At 42.4% G+C, this 21865-nt stretch overlaps 1 protein-coding gene across 2 annotated transcripts in view; it reads left to right on the forward strand.

The window, feature by feature from the left end:
• The window catches only part of TMEM132C (transmembrane protein 132C), a 198607-nt gene that overhangs the window by 172383 nt on the left and 4359 nt on the right, over positions 1 to 21865 (forward strand). Inside the window, exons 1-4 of one of the 2 annotated variants that reach the window (XM_051785438.1) lie at positions 10644 to 10674; positions 12162 to 12367; positions 12809 to 13082; positions 14140 to 14331. In XM_051785438.1, the coding sequence (XP_051641398.1) occupies positions 12204 to 12367; positions 12809 to 13082; positions 14140 to 14331 (630 nt within the window). In that variant the 5' untranslated portion in view covers positions 10644 to 10674; positions 12162 to 12203. Of the gene's footprint in view, positions 1 to 10643; positions 10675 to 12161; positions 12368 to 12808; positions 13083 to 14139; positions 14332 to 21865 lie in introns of those variants that run through there. The other variant, XM_051785437.1, reaches the window with a different exon arrangement.

Genomic DNA, 21865 nt, shown 5'->3' on the forward strand with positions numbered 1-21865 from the left:
TCCAACAATTTGTTTGGAAAGGGTGTTTTCCTGAAGCACTGTGTCCTTTGATTAGCACTTGGGCCCCTGCTGTGCTCTTCTCTTATTTTCTACAGAAATTATTTATCTCCACTAAAAGGGTTTCTTAAAATGGAGCCTGTTTGCACGATTGGAACATTTTGAAGTGGCTTCCAGAAGCCTCCCTGTCTGGGCACTCTGGAGTTGAAGTGAAACAAATAACTGGAGGCTAACACGGGGCTTTTATTGGAATCGACTGGAGACATTTTTCAGGTGTAATTTCTTTCTCTTCAGAAATGTTTTGAAATTGCTCAGATGACTGGAGAAACTGTCTTCTGTGCTTTTAGAAATATATGCAGGCTCTCTAGAGGAGCGTGGCTGTGACATGAGTGTTAACTGCTATAAAACATACAGCTAGTTAAAAAACACAGCTCAATTAAATGCTTTGAACAAAAGGTTTTCTCCTCTCATCAGAAAGGAAGAAAGGTGCTTTTTTTTGCCTTTTTTTTTTTTTCATCTAGAACGCTCCTGTTTCTTCCAGGAAATTTCTTTACACGAGGCAGTGGTTTGGGGTTCAAGGCAAATTGACGTGTTCAATTGGTTCAGTTTTTAAAAAGCACTCAGAAAGCTTCAAATGAGCACAGAGGCCTTTCATCCTTAATTCATTTTGAAATTCCCCATCAGGCTTTTTATGTTAAATTCTTTAGAAAGATCATCTTCCTCCTCTGTGAAACACTGGTGTAGAGACCTTGTTGGGAATAACCTTTCTGCTTAAAAATAAAATAAAATCCAGTCATCATAAATTATATCTGTTGGGCAAAGCCCATGGTATCTTCACAAGCACTGTGTGCATGTGTTTACAGTTCATGTTCCTGAGCTTCCATGTCAGAGCAGACCCCAAACACATTTACAGGCATAAAAGCCTGTAGATTAATTTAAACCACAAACTCATAAAAAAAATAAAAATAAAAGGAGTTATTGGTGAGAGCTATTGAGAGCTATTTCATAGTTAGACATATTATCATGATCAGATATTTTTGTTTGCTTTTAATTGTGTGGAATTTGTGGTAACTTTGGATTCAGGCAAACCTAAGAGAGTTAAACCAGAAGAAGAAGGTGATCAGTGCCTATTAACACTTGGCCTTTAATATTTGCATGGTTCTTGTAGAGAGCTTAAAGGTAATGTTTGTGCCCAGCAATTGGCCATCAGATAAAAGCTTATTTATATTAATTTTTAAAGTGTCTTCAGCTGGACTGCAATTACATTGTTCTCAGGAACAGAACCCAGTGGAAATCTAAACCTAAGTTCTATCTACAAACAGGTAATAGTTTCCCAGTGATAATCATAGTCTGGAGGCAGCTCAGTGCAGTTTGTGTCCTGCCTGAATGTGCTGACTACTACTCCTTTTACTTTTTTTTTATTGTCTCTTAGTTTCAAGTCCTTACTTCCAAATTTACTGCTGATTTCATGAACTTTAAATGCCTTTGAATGCTCCAGGCCTTCGCACAGTGGTCCAACCTTTTAAAAGTGGACACAAAATTTATTACGGCACTAAAAATGAAGCAACAGCCAAATTTTACTTCACTGAGTTGGAATTTACCAATAGAATCCATATATCTGGATCCATTAGTAGTAATTGCAGTTGCATGCACAGGCTTCTTTTCATCTTCTGGAAATTCTAGTGGAGTGTGGCTGGTTTTGCTGGTGCTTTTGTGCCCTTTGCTCGGGATCAAACACTGCTCCGTGGTCCCAGGTCACCTGGCTGCAAAGAACAGAGGTGGTTTCATGCTGTGGAGAGCACCACAGTTTCAGGAGACTTGCAGTCCTTCTGAGGTCTCCAGTTTGAACAACCTTGATAATGTTTCTGAACTTAAATTTGGGGTTTGCCATTAAACCAACTTGGATTCAAAAATCCTCAGTGCTCCATGTGTTCCAGAAGCTGATGTGAATATTTTGGGTTTGTATTTCATCATTCTTGAACGAGTTTTTACCCTGTTGCTCCATGAGGAGATGTACATCATACTGTGTTGTTATTGTAGTGCTGGTATTTATAACTGGTACATTAAGAGCTGGATACCTGTCTCAGTGTAGTAGCTTTGAACTGTACTCTGAAGACCTTATTTATTAGTTCTGTTTATTTTTAAATGGCATTATTAGGTTTGAGGTGTATTCAGATCAAAACATGGATTCAGGTTATATTAGTCCACGTATGCATCCTGCTGAGGATGTCACTGGAAACAAAAACATGGATTTACCTTCAAGATTTCCCTCAGTACTTAATGAACAGTGAGCTCTTGGTTCCATTGGGAATCATGACTAGAGGATGACATTAACAGCAGGTAAAGGCCACTGCAAGAATGTTAGGAATTTCTGTTGGGAGCTAAAATCCAGGACAGAGTGTCACAGCTGTTCCTCTCTTAGTGTTGTTACTTGAAACAAAATCCCAGATCAAAGCACCAGTGAACTGTTGGGGGCTGAAAATCTGGCTGGAGGGTGTTATGGTTGAACTCTGGCTTAATAGCTGGAAAAGCCTGGAACTGCTGCTGGTATCAACACTTTCAGAGCAATACTGGGGGCAATAATAGACACCTGTCAAGGTTACAGATCTTGTTTGAAACCCCAATCCAGTCATAATTTACACACATGAATAACTTTACTGTGAATATTGCTGACATCAGGGAACAGACTTGTATGAAATAGTCATTTAGGATTCATAAATGCTTTGGATATTTTGGCATTTGTAGTGCAGAGTTTATGAAATGAAATTAATTATCACTAAGTAGACATGGACTAGGTTGAAATGTCTGCTGTCCATTTGTGAATCCACTCAGATTAAAGGTCAGCCTGGATGCTGAGTAGTGCATGATGCAGGAATGTCTCAGTTGGCCAGTAAGGAAGCTGACAGATGGACATTATTTGTAAGAGATAAATTAATAGTTGTGACTAATTGCAGTAATTTATTTTTCAAATTGTGTATCTGGAACTGTATCACAATAACCTGTTCACTAAGGAAAAGTCATCAGCACTTTATTATTTAGATGATGCTTTGCTATTGTCTTAATATACACAGTCTTACACAAATAACTACACTTCAACCTCTTCAGTTGTTTATTTAACTACAAAGGAATTTCACTGCTCTTCCTTGCTTTCCAGCAAAGGAGGGCCTAAATATCTGGTGTGTTGCTCTCCACAGGGCTAAATCAAGATTTGGTCCTTTTCTTATTGAAATTAAAGTGTTACATCCTGAGCATTACAGAACTGATCTTGTAGGGACTCAGAGCTTCTGGTCCCAAGCATAGCTCAGAGGTAATTGTGCTTGGTTCAGTGAAACATTATAACAGATATTGCCAAAATATTAAAATGAGGAATCTCGTAAGTGGCTTTCAAAGGAAAGCTAACTCTGCTCAAAACAAAGCTTCCCATGGGATCCAGGGTTTGTTCCCTGCGCTTTCTTACCGGCAGCATCTGGAAGCAGATAATGCTGTGGTGGGTTGTGATGAAGTGTGAGGCAGAGGGGGATCTCAAGGGGAAGTTTCAGGAGGTTTTGTTCCAGTAGAAACCCTGGCACCTCACAGGCACGTTGCATTTCCCTCACACCTTTCAGCCCCTGCTGCCCAGGGCAGGGTGAGCCTTTTCAGACCTGCACTGCTGTTCTGCACCTCAACAGACACGTCTGTTCTTCATATGGGGCTTTATTGCAAAGACTTCAAGACTCAGAGGATTTAGGGCTTCACATTATGTTTTTAGGGCAGGTTATAGGAGAAAATAAAAACAAGCAGCTGGCCAGAAGGAGCTGGTGGTTCCTATCAGCTATTTTGATCGAGGAAGAACACTAACTTCCATTAAAAAGCTCCTACAGTGAATATAATGCAATTGATTTGTTGCTTATATTTTACTTAGGTCAAATAAAACCCTGTTTGGAGTTTACTGGCTAGGTGCAACTGCTGTAGAGCTGAGCATGCTGAGTAACGAGTAGGTGGATAAACTTCTCATTAAAACAGGTCTCATTCCCAACTCAACCCTGAGAACAAAGGGAGAAATGAAAAGTCACACTAGATGGGGTTTCCAGGCATCCAGTTTGTTGTAATAACAGACAGGCCATACTGTGTGCAGTCACTTCAACTTAATGCTCTCTTCTGTGGTTTTATGGCAGTCCTGCAAGATTCAGTGAGCGTGGAGGGGTCAGTCTAAACAGCAGCAGCTGCCAGTCCTCCTCCACTGCAGTGGGCAGGGCTGATGTCTCCTTCGGGTACTTCAGCCCACACAGCCACAGCTGTAGCAGCACTCTCATTTTAAAAAGTAAAGCAGTTGTATAACCTTCTGGAAGGAATGTAGAAGTTGGACTGTTCCTCATAAGGCACCTGTGTGTTCATTCTCAGGCTTGCCAGTCTTCCCTTGGTTATCACCAGAACCAGGATCTGAAAGCTCAGCCTGTGTGACACAGCACTGAGGGACGACACAGCTACACTGCTTGTGGTCCTGAGCAAGGCTCTGTCACGGGGCTGTAGGGGCACACCAGCAGGCTCAGAGCAAGCATGGCATCTCTGCCACATCCCTGCACGGTGCAGATACCCCCCAAGGGCCACCACAAGTCAGCTTCCAGAAGTTTTGTGTTTGGTAACCGATGAGCCGCAAACACAGATCCCACTCACCACACCCTGACACAGCCTGAAAACCCTCCCAAGCAGCAGCTGCATCTCTGTGAGTCCAAGCCCAGCAGTTTCACTGATGGCTCCCATTTCCTCTTCTGATCCTGTGTGAACACATAATCGTCTGTGTGAAACTGAAAAGCTTTTGAAACAGGGAAGAAAGTCACAGCGTGGAAATGCCATTGTTTTGCTGCTCTGAAGCCCCGCAACTCTGTAGGTTTTTCTTCTGGCAAATCTGTTGCTGTATTCTGAGCAGAATAGCAAATAGAAAGTCCACCTCCTTGCCCTCCTGCATACTTTTCATAGTCCTGTGATTTACTGGGATCAATACACATCAGTAGAGCAGAAAAACTTCAGGGGGGAGCGTTATAAAAATGAAGCTTCACCACACATCTGTCAGATGCAAATAGAGCATATAGGGCAGCAGTATGTGGAGCTTGCACAGTGTTGTATCATTAATGTACACCACCACTCCCCCAGCAGCCAGCCCCTGTGGAAACTGAAACTCAAAATTACCGTGGTCTGAGATACCTAAATTCAGCAATAAAAGTTGTAAATACCTTGCCATCTCATAGTAGGCAAAAATTACAAGGGCAGCTGAAGGAACTTTTAAACCATATCCTTGCAGACTTCTCTCCCTGTTATCTCCTGCCTTCACCCAGCTCACCAGCTGCATTAGGGATGTCAGTGTGGAAAACCAATACATCCCAAATGAAAAATCCAAGCTGAGTAGCAATAATAGTGCCTCAGGTTCCGCAGAAAGTGCTTCAAAATCAACTTCAAAGCTGCAAGAGCAAAACCAGGAAAGTAAATGGGAGAAATAACATTAGTCTTGTGACAGCTGTAGATGTGATGGGAAGATAAGCAGTTGGCTCCAGACCCTTCTGAGTGATGCAGTCAGAAGAAACTCTGGTTTGCTTCTACTCTCCTTTTCTGCCACTGGTTGTGATTTACACGTTGTGACTTTGTATATTGTAGATACATAGCAAGTTAGGAAATGACAAGCACTGTGATGTTCTCAAATGTGCAACTACTGCCCAGACTGTGTAGGTGGAATTAAACATCGTTTCACTCTGGGATCCTGCTTTGCCAAGCAAGAAATTTGGGGCTGTGCTGTGTGTATGGGCTGGAATATCCCCAGTGAGCAGGAGCCAAACTCTGTGTTCGGCCCCATTTCCAGAAATTGCTGGACTCGAGAGTGCACAAAACAAGACAGATTTTGGTTTCTGTGATAATGGGAGCTGCAGAGAGCTCCTGTGGCTCAGTGCAGCTACAGTTCAGCTTCAAAAGCTGGTCATTTGGGAGCAAATAGATGCCCTCCAGTCTCAGCTGGCATTTTGTGCCCCTTTTACTCTCTCAGTTCTGTCTTAGTGAATGATATTCAGTGAGTTCAATGTACTGCTTCTGCTCTGCAAAGCTGCCAGTGAAATCTTTGTAATGAGATTAGATAATGTACAGCCTTTTCCCTAAGAAATGCTCTCTAGCTTTGGGGGGTTTCTGCTTAGTTTTGCTTATCTGGCTGCTGATACCGAAAATGCAGACCCTTCTCAGCAGAGAGAGCCCAAATTGCTTTCAAACTATGGTCCTGATTTTACAGAGTTCTCTTCTTCAGCACTCAGGGCTCAATCCCTGTGTTATTAGTGTGGATTGCTGGGAATGTTGCCTGAGGACCGATCACAGGGCTTGAACCCACATTTGGGATGTGGCAGCTGTTTACAAGCACAAAGAAACACCAACACACAGGCCCTGTTATCCACTGAAAACTGGGCACAGTTAATGCTGAGAGAGGCAGCATGAGGCTTAAATCAGTTAATAAAGGTATACCTGCCCTGCTCCCTGTGTCCAGAATGGGAATCATTATTCCTCAACTATTGCAAGGAACAGATCCATTCTTTCTTTGGGTTGCAGGTAAAAACAACTCTCAGGGTTATTCTTGCACGTAATGTGAAAAAAATCAAGCCTTAAATTTATTAAGATGACAGTGTTATCAGAGTTAAGTCTGCAGGGCTGTATTTACCTTTGTGCTCACCCTGGGAGGGAGCTTCTGGCTTTGCTTTCCAAGTCACTGAGCACAGTTTCAGCTGCATCAGTGGGAGTGGGGGGTGGCTCTGGCAAAGTCAAGTCACACCAGCAATTAGCAACTCCTGTAATGGAGGTTTCCATTTTAAAGGCTGCTCTAACAGTGTCACAAAGCTGGAAATATCATGGAAGAGCTCAGGTCTGGAGCTTTAACTCTTATCAGACTTAAACAGTTTATTATGAAAAAATGAATAGTATGGGCCTTGAGACAGCTTCAATTTTCCAGTAGGTTACTGATTATCCAGGATTATGCAGCCAGGCATTGAAATCCTTCTTATGAAGCAGTTGCCTAATGTTCATGTAGCATAGGATTTCCTTTGTGTGTAAGACTGTAGTGTTTAATTGGAATCAAGGCTGGAGAGCTACACGGAGTCTCTCTTTCAAAACCTGTACGATTTAATAGAGGATAATTCCCTTTCTACAGAGGATGTTGTTAAAAGGAAATCTTAGAAGGAATTCTATAGCAAGGACATGAATAATACAAAATTCTAAAGAATTGTCCAAAAAGCCTGTGGAATGATTATCACTGTCTGATATTTCCTATATATTATGTAATAATATGTATGTATGGTGGATACATCATCCTGGTCCTCTGTATTCCTTAATGGAATGAGTGACTCTTCACAAAGCTTGACCTCCATGAGCTTCAATTACCTTCCTGGTATGTCAGAGTGATGGTGCTGTGCTGAAATACACTGAAATTGAGATTTCCTTAAGAGACACTGGAAAAATCTCTTTGCTCACAGAAGTGCTTTCATAAATATTTAAACATTTATGTAACCTTTGAATATTTTAGCAACATTTACATTAGTATAACAGAAATGGGTAAATGGGTTTACATACCAAAATGCTAGATTCTGAACCTGATGAATACAAGCATGACAGGTACCATTATCATATCTCCTCATTCTGTTCAGTATTAAAATCACACGGATTAAAATCTACCTAGAAAATGGACTGATGCCTCGCCATTTTTCAGTGTCCATAAACTTGACAGGGTTGCTGCATTAAAAACTTCCTGTTTTGTCCTTCTGAACTGTCCTTCAGAGACTGGGCTGATATCTGCAGGGGTCAAAACCACTGGGAGAATAAACAAGCTTAGAACAGACCAGACTCTCAGAGGCAGCACCACTCACTTATTTTTAGGTCTTACAGTTGTTGTTCTTTCCACTCCTGTGTGCAACAGATATGAACCAGAACAGACAGTGGTTTGAGTTCACCATCTTTTGAAAGACAGCCTTGGCTTATATTTGACGTGACATTTGTCTTTTTTAAAACTATCTGCCTCCACCAGTAATTGAAGGAAGATTTCTCAGGAATCTGTAGTGGAATTTAACCCAGCAAACCCAATATTCTGTAGAAGTGCCAACAGCCCCTTTATGGCTGCAGTGCATTGTCACATCCTTTGTGGTGACCTCAAGCAGCTCTTGCTCCCTTCTTGCAGTTCTGCAATACAGAGGTCATGGTGGGATCAAGACCTTAATCTGAAATAAATAAAGGAAAATCCAGAGGTTCTGCATTTGGCTGGTAACAGAATATCCTTAGTATTCACTTCAGCCAACCTGTTGATAACCAGGTGCAGAGGTACAGTCACTCCCTGGATCACAAAGTCACCGAGCGCCGTGGGTAGGGATTCAGGAGTGACTCTCTCTTGATTTCCAGGCAGTAGTTTCCTCTGTCAGCTCAATAAAATGTGATTTGTTGCAGAGAGAATCTATCCAAGTCATCTGGAAAGGCAATGGCCTTTGTTACAAGGGGGCACAAAAATATGATGCCAGAAAAAAAGAAAGACAAAGAAGAAACCTCTGGGGAATTGTGCTTAGCCTTGTTTTTTGCTGTCTGCTCCTTTATTTTAATCTGGAGAAAGAAGTTAGAAAAATAGAAAAAAGGGCAAAAGTAGCTGAATGCAGCTTAATAATGAAAGAAACTGCTGAAATAGCATCAGAGGGCTCTTTAAAATGCAAAACTTCTTGCTGATCTGCTACACAGAAAAGAAAAAACCCCAATCACTTAAAGGTGGTGGCTAAGCAGGCTTTCCCTTCATCATCGCTCACTTCTTCTGATGCCAAAGATAAAAAGCACTTTCAGAGGGACAGTGTTTTCATAGTAAAAGCATAAATGCTACAGCAGATGAGATACAGATCTCTGTTCCCAGAGTCACCAGTGACCTTCCAGTAGCACTGGCAAAATCCTGGAGGAAAGCAGAAAGATGCTTTTGTCTATCAACATTTTAAACAAATGTACATTTTTAATTAAGAAGATTTTGAGTTCTAATGTGATCCATTTTTTTGAAGTCTCCCTTCTGTCCTTCCTCCATGATTCCATGCTTTGTTGTTTTAGGTTGTTCATACCAGTACTGTGTTTCCATCTCGTTTAACCCCATAAGTCTGCACTGAACAACTCCAGAACCAACTTGGCTGTGATGTTATTTCCATCTGAGTTAATCTGAGCTGAAGGGAGTCTGCTGTGGCACCACACACCCCTTACCCCTTTTTTTGTGAGGGGCATCTGCTTAGCAAATCAGACCTTACCTGGGGCTTGCTGATGTGGTAAATTGTAGCAGAATCAGTACATCTGGATTTGTTCTCCAAGGCTGAGAAATCCTGTGTATTTATTTTTTAAGAGATGCTGTGTGAGACAAGGGCAAGGGAAGCAAACCCACTTGCTCTCACTTTTTTCTGCAAAGCGTAGCTGGGCGTGTTGCTTACAGAAGCTGTGGAATAGTTTTACTTGAATGTTTCATGAGAGTGAGTATCCTTAGTCCATGGAGAGCACACACACCTTGTGAATTAGATGCTGAGATTTTTTTTCTCCCTTTCACCCCCTCTATAGCACTAGTTGGAAAGTGTTACCTCTCTCTGTCAAAAGCAGTCGATGTTGCTTCCAGAATGGATTCCTGAAAATAGTTAAAAAGTGTACAGTGATACAGTAACACACTACACTGTAAGCTTTGCTCCTCCTTCCCTCGTGTGCTACTTTATCAGAAGTACAGGGACAGAAGGAAGAGCATGTGTAAGGACATTAGCAATACTTGTTCTTGGTGAAAAGACTAATGTTTTTCCCAATGCAGCTCCTAAAGACCTGCCCACTATTGCTGGTGCATGTCCAGTAATAAATATTAACCTGTAGCAATTGTAAAGGCTGTGTGGTGGCTGCAGCAGCCACCTCCTTAGGATGCTGTATATGTATTTGTTTAGCCATTTGTTTGTTGCATACCCAAGAAGGCACAGAGCAGCTTTACAAATACAGATGGAGATTGGATCTCAGCCCAGAACCATTTAGGAGTTGCAGTTTTGCTACTATTGTTACTGTGTTTTTTCCCTGACAGTTAGATTTGTTCAGTTACTGACAACACTGAGTTTTAGACAATATAAAATCATACATCCAGACCAGACCTGATCAGTCTGAAGCCGAGTATGTTTTTAAAAATCTTTTATCAGCACATGCACATGGTTTACAATTTGCACAAATAGGCAAGTTGTACGGCACAGAAAGTTCACTTGTTTTCTCTTTGGATTGAACTCCACAGAAAGGAATGGGATGGAACCAGTTTCAGGACAGTAGTGGCTACTGCTCCAAGCAGAGTTCAATTAGATCTTACTGACAGTCCTCCCAAAATCTTCTGCTCAAAGGAAGATAAGGCTGGAGAACCAAGAGCTTTATCTGAAGCTGCTTTGTTGAATGTTTCAGACAGAGGGTCTTCTCCCCCAGGCACGCTCACCACTTCCCATTGGGCTCTAGAGGTTGTTCTGTGCTCCAAGTGCAGTTACAGTTCTCTGACTGTGGCTGACCAAGGCTCCCTGGGTTGTGGTGTTTACACTGGGGGGAAAATTGGACAGAAAGAATGGAATTGAGTTTCCTGAGGTCACAGAGGAAGACAGAAATTCGAGTCTGTATCAGCCAGGGCTCCCTTGTACCTTGAACTTCATTGAGGATGTTCTGCCATAGGTGAAATTCATGTGTGGTGTATTATTTACATGTGATTCCTTTTAACTTCAGCCATCTAGAGATTAGGTATCTGATCTAAGAGACTTTGTAGGGTCTTCATCTCTGGTGGAGAGACACAGGCAGCTTCACTGAGAGAGACAGTAACTGCCAGAATAACCCTCTTAGGGAATGCATCATTGAAATGCTTGTATTATGTTCTCTGAAGTTGGTTTTTGCAATCTCACCATCAAATATTTTACCAGAATATGAGCAGTGCCTAAACCCAAAAGAGGATACAAATGGGATGTGTATGTTGAACTGGGAACAGTTTAGCTCCTGTGTCTGTGGTCCCGGGGGACATCCATCTGTCTGATTAGCCTGGGGACACAGCATTTCCAGCTATAATCTTCATTTGAATAAAATGGTATTGGGAATGGGAGCGGGGATAAAAAGGAGCAGATGATAATCTAAATATATGTTCAGGTGGGGAAATGCATTGCCACCATTAACAATGCTCATTATGGGTGATGAAATAGAATTCTGACAGGACGGGAGCAAGAGGAGGAGTTGAGATCTGCTGGGTTTGCTGTTAATTTCTGCAGACATACCAGCTCATTTAGTAATGTAACAGCTCCCATTGCTCACCACTTAATGTATGATTAATGTGCCACAGGATTTCCCTAGACATTTATGACACCTTTAGGAATAGAAATGACAATGACTTTATCACATGGAGTCACTTCATACTATCTGCATCCCTCTTAATGATTTATATATTCAGGAGTGATTTTATCACTAGTACTCAGTAACGTAATAAATGAGAAAACTCAATGGTCTGTAAATTACAACATTGATTAAAGAAGTGATTACTGGTATAACTCTTACATGACTATGATAATGCTTGCTTATATTTCAGGACAGCATTTACATATTAATGATAAATCTACTGTAGTGTTTGGAAATACGTTACAGCTTTAATCAAAATGTAAACATTTATAAACAGATAATGTTTATTGCAGAGGAAATGAGTAGATTTCTGTTACCCTTCAGTGGCTGAAATCTACTGCAGAGCCAGCTTTGTCTTGGGGACTGAAAGCAAGTCACCCCTCCAATGAAGGTCATCATCAGGGTAGAGCTTTGATTCACTTCTTGCCTCTGTGGAGACCTGTTTGTTGGGTTCCTCTTGACAAAGCTGTGAAGGAGCCTCCCTCATTAAAAATTCCCCAGCACTGCGATGGGCTCGCTGCTCACAAACGGAAAATCAACCGCCGGCTTCAGAAATAGCACCCAGTCTTTAGGCATCTCCAGCATAATTATGCCTCCTGAGCCAATGAAGGATTTTTGTGTTCAGCTGCTCCCATTGTAAAAGGCCATCATTAACATGGATAAAGAGAAGGGAGCCTTTTCTGTTTGTTTCTGGTTTCGAGCTGCCGGGGTTGCACTTTGAGCTTGTTTTGTTGCAGTGATTACCTTTTCTTCTTCCTCTCTCTCTCTTCCCCCTCCCTTAGGTTTCTGACAGATGTGACTATGTTTTTGTCAATGGCAAAGAAATGAAAGGCAAGGTGAATGCACTTGTGAACTTCACCTACCAGTATCTGAGCGCTCCTCTGCAGATCACGGTCTGGGTTCCACGCCTGCCCCTTCAGATCGACATTTCAGACACAGAACTGAGCCAGATCAAAGGCTGGAGAGTCCCAGTTGTTTCCAACAAAAGGTGGGTTTGAGTTTGCTAAATTTCTTGGCCGGTTTGTAAAATGAATGCAGCACCTGCACCCAAAATGCAGCCTCTTTCCCTGAGGAGCAGAAGTCCTGGAATCCCCAGCTTTGCTCTGGACATCTGCAGGTACAATAAGGCTTTTAAAATGTGTGGGAGTTTTGATTCTGTGCATGTGTCTGTCTTGGGCAACAATGTGGAGCTCTGGTAAGGCCCACTTACAGTGCTGTTGTTTGGACATGCCAGCTTAGAGCAAAAAGTGGCATAATCCATTTGTATGGTCCTTCATCATGGGAGGTGGCCGAGAATCATCAGTGGTCCAAAAAACCAGAAGGGAGGGCTGTTATTTAAGTGGGTACTCTCTCCATCAGCACTCTAATGTTAGTTTTCACTAATGTTCTTGAAATAATTTCTTTATGCTTTCTTTTCTTGCAACCCAAGGCCCACCAGGGACAGCGATGATGAGGATGAGGACGAGCGGAAGGGAAGGGGGTGCACCCTGCAGTACCAGCACGCCATGGTGCGGGTCCTCACCCAGTTCGTGGCTGAGGATTCCAGCCCCTGGGGCCAGCTGAGCTACCTGCTGGGCTCAGACTGGCAGTTTGACATCACAGACCTGGTGGTGGATTTTATGAAGCTGGAGGATCCTCACATTGCCAAGCTGCAGGAGGGCAGGATCCTGATTGGAAGGGAAGTAGGAATGACGACGATGCAGGTACCGTGCTCTGGATGGTGGTTCTTGGTGATTCTGTGACTGCCACGTTCTGCCATTCCCACAGGGAACCTCCATGTGCTGTATCTGATACAGTGCTCTGCTCTCTTGGAACAGGGTCATCTCCCATTACATTCCCATGACCTCCTAGGGTGTCACACACAGCATTGACCCAACAACAGTGATCCAAGCTAGAAGTGGTTCAAGGCATGGAGCTGGAAGCCATAGAGCCTTCAGAGATGTTTAGAAGAGGCAGCATTTCCATGCTCAGTGAGAAGTCAGAGAACTCTTTTCCCATGTGGGTGCAGGTTATCACCAGTCAGCTGATGGGCACAGTTTTGACTTTTTGAGACCGGGATCTTTAGATTGTACCAAGTTTAATTTTATTTATTTAAACATTAATTCAGGGGGGAAAAAGTGCAGCCTGGTTAATAACCCCGAAAGGCACAAGTGACCAACACCCAGTTCTGCCCCAGCTGAATCCTTACTAAGAGTGAACACAGCCAATCTAGGCTGTAGATATGAGATGAGGAAGGTGGAGAAGTCAGTATGTGCATGAACTGGCTATCCTTAGTTCCCTGAAGACAGCAGCATGGCCCTTCTTTAAAGGGAAGGATATCCTACTACCTTCATGTTCCATCAGAAACAGAAAAATAGACAAACAAGAATTTCCAAGCTGAAAAGTAAAAGACAAATTGTAGGTGTTTCTAACCTCCCTTTGAAGTAGTCGGGAAGTCTGATGAGCTCGTCCATATGGGCACACAGAATAACAGGGCAAGGAAGTTTTAAATCAGCTCTGCTGGTGAAAGGATGCAAATAAGACAAGTGGGACAGGATGACTGTCAGTATTGGGTGCCATGTTCTCATCCAGAACCTCTCCACTGATGTTTTTCCAACCCTGCTGATGAAATCAGACTGCCTTTTCAGTGTGCTCTGCTGTTCTTTCCTGTGCATGAAGCTCTGGAGACAAGAAGGGATGATGACCCTGAAATAACCTTAAGAAAGGTTATTTTAATTGATCAGCCTTTTCCTAAGTTGGTTCTTTTGTGTTTCTCCAAAGGTTTTGTCTCCTCTGTCTGACTCCATCCTGGCAGAGAAGACAGTGACTGTGCTGGATGACAAAGTGACCATAACAGACCTTGGGGTGCAGCTGGTGTCTGGGCTCTCACTGTTCCTCCAGCCGAGTGCTGCCAGCAGTCGGGCTATCGTGGCTACAACTGTTGCCCAAGAGTTGCTTCACACTCCTAAGCAGGTAGTGCACACTCTGTATTTACTGCTGTTGCCTTTTGTTTTACCAATGTAAATATAATATATATAGTTCATAACAAGTTTAGAAGTTAGACTTTAAAATGTAGGTGTGGTCCGTGTCCATGTTAATTGCTTTCCTCTGGAGATATTCTGGAATTGTCTTCTCATTTCTTCCCTTCAAATACGGACTTTGTCTGCAGTAGAAGTTCTAACTACACTGAATACTTACATTTTTAAAACCCTTTCTTTAAATAATGGACATCAGTTATTTTTGCTGCACAGGCAGTCTCTGGACGGTGATCCTGGTTTGCTGTGTGAACATGCCCTTGTTTTCCGTGCCTGAGAGCACAGAGTTCTGTGTGTGGCAATTTAATATTTTGAAGAGCTGTAAAATAGAGGCAGAAGATGGCCAGATAAATTTCTTTTCCCTCCTGGAGTCGTGACAGACTACCAGGCTCCTTACTGATTTTTGATATGGATTTTGGGGGGTTCATCATCCAGTTCATGTGCTGATCCTGCTTAATTTAGCCAGCAAATTCCCATCTCTGTAGAGGGGGTCTTTCAAACAGCGTGTTTCAGGTCACAACCCTGTGGAAAAGAATATTGGAGAGCACCACCAAATCAAGTCAAACAGTCACTCTGACACAGATTAAATCCAAGGGTCAGTAGCAGTGGAACAAGCTCTGTTTCAGTCAGTTGATTTGAAGGTTGGGACTGAGGACCATGCAATTAAGTCTGTCCACAGCTACTCCTCTTGCAGAAACTTCTTTTCATCTCACATAGATAGGGAGAGATCTCAAGTCAAGTTTTTTGGCCCATTTTCATGATAATTGCTACCTAATTTTCTGCAACATAAAAATAATTTAGTTTGTTTTATAACTTAGTGACAGGAAAATGTCCAAACTAGAAGGACACGTTGCCCATCTGTTCCATTTACTGCATCCTGTAAACATAAGAATCTGATGTAATTAACCCATTTATACCCTTTTCCAGGGCTTAGAAAACCACATCTGACACATTGTCTTCAGACAAAGACTGTAAAAACAAAAACTGAAGCCTTCCTAACCCAATCCTGTTCTGTAGGACACAGCACCATTAGTCCTGCAGCAACATTGGAAGAATCATGGCTTTGATTGCAGATAAAAGAGCCTGTGAATCTGGAAAGGCTACCAAGATGTTTTATCAGCTTCTCAGATACATAGATGATCTGTCCTGAGTATGTAAAGGTATTTATGAACATCAGGTTATGGCATATTGAGCTGGGGCATTTCAGTAGTGCACTTCTCCTGTTGTTCATGGCCTGGCAGGATGATGTGACATGTCATTATGTATCACTTCAATTGGCAAGTTATGAAGGAATTCAGAAGAGTAAAAATGTGTAAACATGGTTTGCTTTGAAATTATTTTTTTCGGCATCTGTGTTATGAAACGATTTTAGTGAAATATTTTGTTTCAGCTGCTGTTCCTCTGCAAGACCATTTCAGGATCCTCAGAGTGGCACACTTCTGATACAGAAGTGACTGGGCATGCCAGGCTCTGGTTCTGAGCAATCCTCAGAGCTGGACAGGGCTGCTGGGCAGTGCTGCTGTCCTGCTGACCTCATCCTGGGCCTGCTGTTCACACTGTGGTGAAGATACCAACTCTAAAACAGGAGGCCAGAGCCAGTCAAGCACCTTTTTCTCAGTTATAGAAGTCAAAAATCTCTTGTTTCTTCTCCAGACTCCATCTGGAAAAAAAGCCCAAAACCTAGACTCTATTAGAAGGCAGTGGAAATCCTTCTCTGCACCAGGATCTGGAATGCTCAAGGAAATCTGGTTGTTAGTAGTGGTCCCAAATTAGTCAGGTTTTCCCTCTCCTTCTGTGCTCGGTGCCTTCTGTCACAGCTTCCTGCACACCCAGAGCAGGATGTTCTTGTGGATTCCCACTTCAGGCTCTGCCTCTCCTCCCAGCCCCTCCAATCTGGAGCCTGCCCACCCCCATTGCCTCTGCCTGTCTTCCCACCACCTCCTCCTCATCCAGAGAGAGAGAGGTGTCCTGCCTCCTTCCCTATAAAAGGCTTTACTGGGAGCATCACTCCTCACTTTGGGAATATGTGAGGTTAGTTCCAGCTGAAGTCCTGACCCTGGTCCTGCTGGGTCACTGAGGGTCCTGAGCACAGTCCTTGGTTTCTGGAGCACTTTGTACCTTTGTCCTGGAGGCCTGAAGTGATTCCATACACTGCACAATTCACTTTCTACCTATTGTAAGCCACTCATTTGTTCTCAAACCTAAACCTTATTCAGCCTATAGCAGGGCTTGCCCAAGGAAGGGCTGTTAAAAAGACTTTGCATCTGCATCACCCAAAAAATAAGACAGGAATAGATTTCACACTGTGTTAAAGGAAATAGCATAGGAGTCACAGACATCTTTTCCTTTCATTTGCAGTTTGAATGAAGGATATAACATTTAAGTCACTTTCCCTTAGAAAAATTAATGCAAATGTAGGAATGCTTGTGGCTAAATTTTGCAAGAAGTGACTCATGATTTGGAGTGTATCAGCTGAGATCCTTTTGGAGCTGGAATTCTGAAGGCAAATGCTGAGTGTTTTGTGAAAATCAAGCCCTTTTGAAAGGGTTTTTTCCAACGAGACAGCCCAGAACTAAGCATATACTTGAATGTTGTGAGGACTTCATTGGTTGTGTGTCTTTTCCTCTCAAACAAGTTTATAAAAAGGCCCAGATAACTCATGCAAACCTTACTGATGCAACTGAAAAAATAACAGTTGAGACAGCTGAAGGTTTTATTTTTCTCAGGAATGACTGTGTGTGTCTCAGTGTTGTCATATGGAAAAAACAGTCAATGTGTTCTTAGTCAAGTGTTTTCCTTTAGCTCCACTTTAGAACCCCCAACAGCCAAGCTTCAACACAGCCTAGCAAATGCCCTTGGGGAATTGGAGCTGTGGCAGGCTCAGTATTGTCCCCAGCACAGTCAGCAGTGCATCTGTGGAGTGCAGTGCCAGGCATAAAATATCACACACATTGTGCTGTTGTGGATCTTTCAATGTCCTAGGAGTGAATTCAGAGTTTTTGCCGTGGCTTTCTTTCAGTGACTATAATGACTAGATTAGTTCCTTGATTATAATGGCCACAACATGTTCTGCATAAGTAGCACAAAGCAGCCACAACACGAGTCCTGAAAAGTTGGCACTTTCTCCAAATACTCAGAAATCTAAAGAAGATAAGCTCATTTTTTTTTTATCTTGGATGCCTTAAATTAGATATCTTTATCTATAGCTGGACAACTAATTACCTGCTGTGACAAGGTGACCTTGAAAGATTCTGAGCCCATACTTTTTTTTTTAATCAGTGGGGAGCTCATCACCACTGAGAAGTGGATCACTGGTTTAGGTGCCTAAAAATAGACACAGGTTGACCAACTTTTAAATATCAAAGATGAAATATCTTCTAAATATTTGGAAACTGTAGCTGTGAGTAATCTATTTTTAGTGGCCATCTGCTCAGGTAGGAAAGCTGTTCCATTTGGCTTGCTGATGGTTGTTAAAATCAGCACCATAAAAGCTTTTCCAAAATGTAAATAAAAGAAAACCTACAGTGTTTAAGTGTTTTCTGATTTAAGTGAGCTTCAAGAACTCTCAAATCTCAGCTAGCTCTGCAGGGAAACCCACAGTTAGATCCATTTTTTTGTCGCTGTAGGATGTTGGATGGGGTCTGAACTGAAATGGGCCAGTGAAGAAATAAAAAAACCCCTCTAATAATCAACTGTGTGTATTAATGTATCTCCCAGTGCTACTGACAAACTGCAGACATTTTCTTAGGGAAAAAGAACAATGTTAGTGCTTTCTAGAGGCCTGTTTCAGGTGTGGTGCCTGTTGACATCAGTGACATGATCCAATCCTGAGGATATGGATGTCTGTCCTCACTCTGATGGGACACGAGCTGAGCACCACCTGGGTCAGGGTGACAAGCTGGAGTTACTCCCATGTCCCTGCTTTTTGGATTGTCTCTTTTAGCTTATGTCCTTCATGCAAACTAGTTCTGAGAATTCACTGACACCTCACAGTTAAGTAACAGACATTAGGAGTATTTTTATGGTGTGGATTCATTACCCCATCCTGGCAGTATAAGTTACACTTAAATTGTATTTATGTCTTCTTTAAACTGACAGAGCAATGTCAGTCACAAGAAAGACAAAGGAATTAAGCAGTATGGGAAAGGGAGAAAGGATGTATTGTTAGATAAGAATCTGAATTCTCTTGCAAATACAAGCAAATTCCCACTGGAAAGGAATGTCACGTTAGCAGATTGGACAAAAAGGAGAGAAAGAAATACACAGTGGGGGAATGCCTGGTTTGAATTAAGATCTGAGTCTTGGCTGCCTTTCATTTCCACATCATAACCATCAAGCCCAATTTTTACTACACAAGCCACAGGCTTAAAAATAAATGCACATGTAATACTTTGATATTTCATGTGATAAAACTGTGAGGGAAATCCATTTCAGCATTCCAGTCCCCAGACAGAACAATCAGAGCTGGTCTGGTACGAGCTGCTGAGAACAGTATCCCCTTGCCTTTATTTGAGGGAGGGATGTATTTGTTTTCTACAGAGCCATCCATTGCTTTCCTTTGGTGTCCTGCCTCTCTCCAGGACCATTGCAGCTGACCCCAGCAATTGAGGGCTTATCCACAAATACTTTTATTCGTGCTGTAGTGAATAAAGACCATTAAAAGGCCTCTTTATTCTGAGCATGGAATAAAATCAAATATACTGATCAATCTTCACATCTGTGTTTCTAAGCAGCAGGATTCTCTAAAATGGAACCAGTCCTACAAACTTCATTCCCCTATTTTTTGCTTGAAGCATGAGGCAGCCCTGGTGTGGGGGTGTTGAAGGACACTGCAATCTCTGACAGTGATGCTACAGATGGGCTCAGTGGAACATCCTGAGATAAGCAGACTTTCAAATGCTCTGTGATGCTTTAGAGGGAAAAATAATCATCGCTGTGGCTCCCAGATTTCCAGAGGCAACTCATGCAAGTCCCAGCATGGAGGAACTCGTTAGATCTCTGGTTGATGGGCTTTCTACTGAGCTTCCAAACCAGCTCTGCTCCCTGCATTCAGGTTGCCTTTTGGTGTGTGAACCTCCCTGTTTTATCTTGGTGGAACAGACATAGCCAGCAAAAAACAGTGTTTGTGGTGACTCATGGCAGGCTTTGGAGCATTTCAGGTCAGGAAATACAAAGTTCCCCTGGGAATGTTGGTTTCCATTAGTGCCATGTTATTTTGCTATCCTTGTAATTTTCCCCTTTGTTTTACCCACCTAAACATTACAAGTGGATAACAAGGGAGGTAAAACTATGAACAAAAAGCAAAATGCGAGTTTATACAAGAAGATTTATCAAGTGGCATCTTTGGACTGATGAGCCACCATGTGATTCAAGGCCAGAAAGGGTGGTGGAACTGCCACCAGATCAAGAGCTGGCCACCTTGCTAAAGTTACACCTGGAATGGGGGAAGAGAACAGCAAAGACACAAGGAAAAATGTAGACAAAATTGAGTTCAATATTAGTTCAAAATGTGTCTTGATAAAGGAAGGGGTTTATGTGTTTAATGAAAGCCTGATGATTATGAACAGTGGTTGTGGGAAGCAGTTTCTTCATCTCCCTTGGACTGGATTTTGCTGTCACTAACATGATCTAATGTACGTTTTCTGACTCACTTCACATCATCACAGTCACCATACAGACATCCTGTTCTCCAGGAAACACGGGCACTGCTGTGTCTTTGTGGTTCATCTGTTCTGGGAGTGCAGCTGAGCACATGTGTGTGTGTGTGTGTGTGAATATGTGAAGAGAAGAGACTGGAAAAGTGGAGGAAAGAAAGACCAGAGAGCAAGATAATCCCTCAAACTCTTTGTTTTTGCTTCATAATTAAAGAACACAAGCATTTGTCACCTCAGTGTTGAGGGCATCAGACTAGGGGCAGCAACTTTGCAGGTGAGAAGGCTCCAATCTGTCTTCATCTGCTGATGGTAACTGGAGGACCTTGTCAGAGACTGGGAGGGGATTTATTGATGCTGTACACAGGATTTGCAGAAAGGGCTCCTTGAAGGACGTGGTACTAAATCATTTATTTTTTCTTTCTTTCTTTTTTTTCTTTTTTGCTTTTCAGAATTTATAATCATTTGGGAAATTCACTTCCTTCCCCTGCCTTTGCCTTTCCTTTAACAGTGTGAATGAGAGGAGGTGATCTCTTGCCAAGTAGAATATTTGGGCTGATACAGTATATTTTGGCAGGATTTTAAATTCTCTCCCTCTTTCTTTCATTGGTTTTCTTTCCCTTTTAATTAATGCTGTCCGTAGTATGAGCATGACAACGTTGTGTTGTGAAAAAAAATGGTTCTTCTTTTAAAGAAAGGCTCTCTTGGCAATAAAAAGCGTCAGTGCTGGTTGAAAATAATGGCTAAGCCATTGCACACCTCTGTTATCTACAGTAAATCACATGTGTGCCTGCAGATTTCAGCTGACTGCCACTTCATTTTTCTCTGTCTCTGCTTCATAAAACTGGGAATGCAGAATAGTAGAGAAATAGCATAAAGAATAGAAGTTGTTTTGAAGTTGCTTGCAGCTTTGTCAGATTCTGGCCATTTGGGCTGATTTTTTCCATGCTGGCTACTTCTGCACATGGAAGGTACCTGAGGGTTGATAAAGCTGAAAGGCATCAAGATAAGAAAAACAAACAGGGATGAAGAAGACAGGAAAGAAGAATATATGGCTTGTCATGTGTGTTCCTCTCTAGGGTCTGGACAGAACCTCCAGATCCCTCAAAGGTGCTGTTGTACCACCAAGGAAACCTGCTTGCACAGCTGGGACCCTGCAGTGCCAGGTGTGCTGGGTTTGGCTGCCAGGGAATGCACCAAGGATTTGGTGATGCAAATCCTTTTGCAGAGATGTGGAGCTATGGATGTCCCCAGCAGAGCTGGGAGGAGGCACAGGTCTCATAATTTCCAGCCTTAGCTGGACAAATGTTGCACTTATTTTCTCATTCTGCTCTCCAAAATAGAGCAGCACTGGCAGGCAATGCCAGGCCCGTTGTGATAATGTGCTTGGAATGATGCTGGTGTTTTTTCCTTCCTTAGGTTGATGAAAAATTAAGTGTATCTTCCACACCTCCCCAGTGGTACACGAGGCTGACCTCTTGTTTTAGGGAGAAGGAAGGCAACAGGGTGTTGAATTGCCAGAGGAGATGAATCTTTTCCTCTTTACACATACCCTTTAAAAAAAAAAAAATCCTTTACTTTCCTAGGACCGGGTTTGCTCTGCTGTAGATTTCTGTGATATGAATTCGAGCTGTGCCCTGTAGCTTTGTGTTTCTGTCTGTTCAGCCATTTCAGGGTTGTTTGCCTAATGAAAGATCAGCTGGTTTCGTTTCCTTACACAGTTCAGCTTCCCCAGTTCCTGAGTTACCCTGGCTCCGTTTCAGCTGTTTGAAGTACATTTGAATCACCAAGAACTTTGCCTTCTTTCCTGTTGTGCCACAA

Source organism: Manacus candei, unplaced genomic scaffold, assembly GCF_025592945.1.
Source record: "Manacus candei isolate 608988 ecotype Guabito, Panama unplaced genomic scaffold, ASM2559294v1 h1tg000020l, whole genome shotgun sequence".
NCBI classification, from domain to species: domain Eukaryota; kingdom Metazoa; phylum Chordata; class Aves; order Passeriformes; family Pipridae; genus Manacus; species Manacus candei.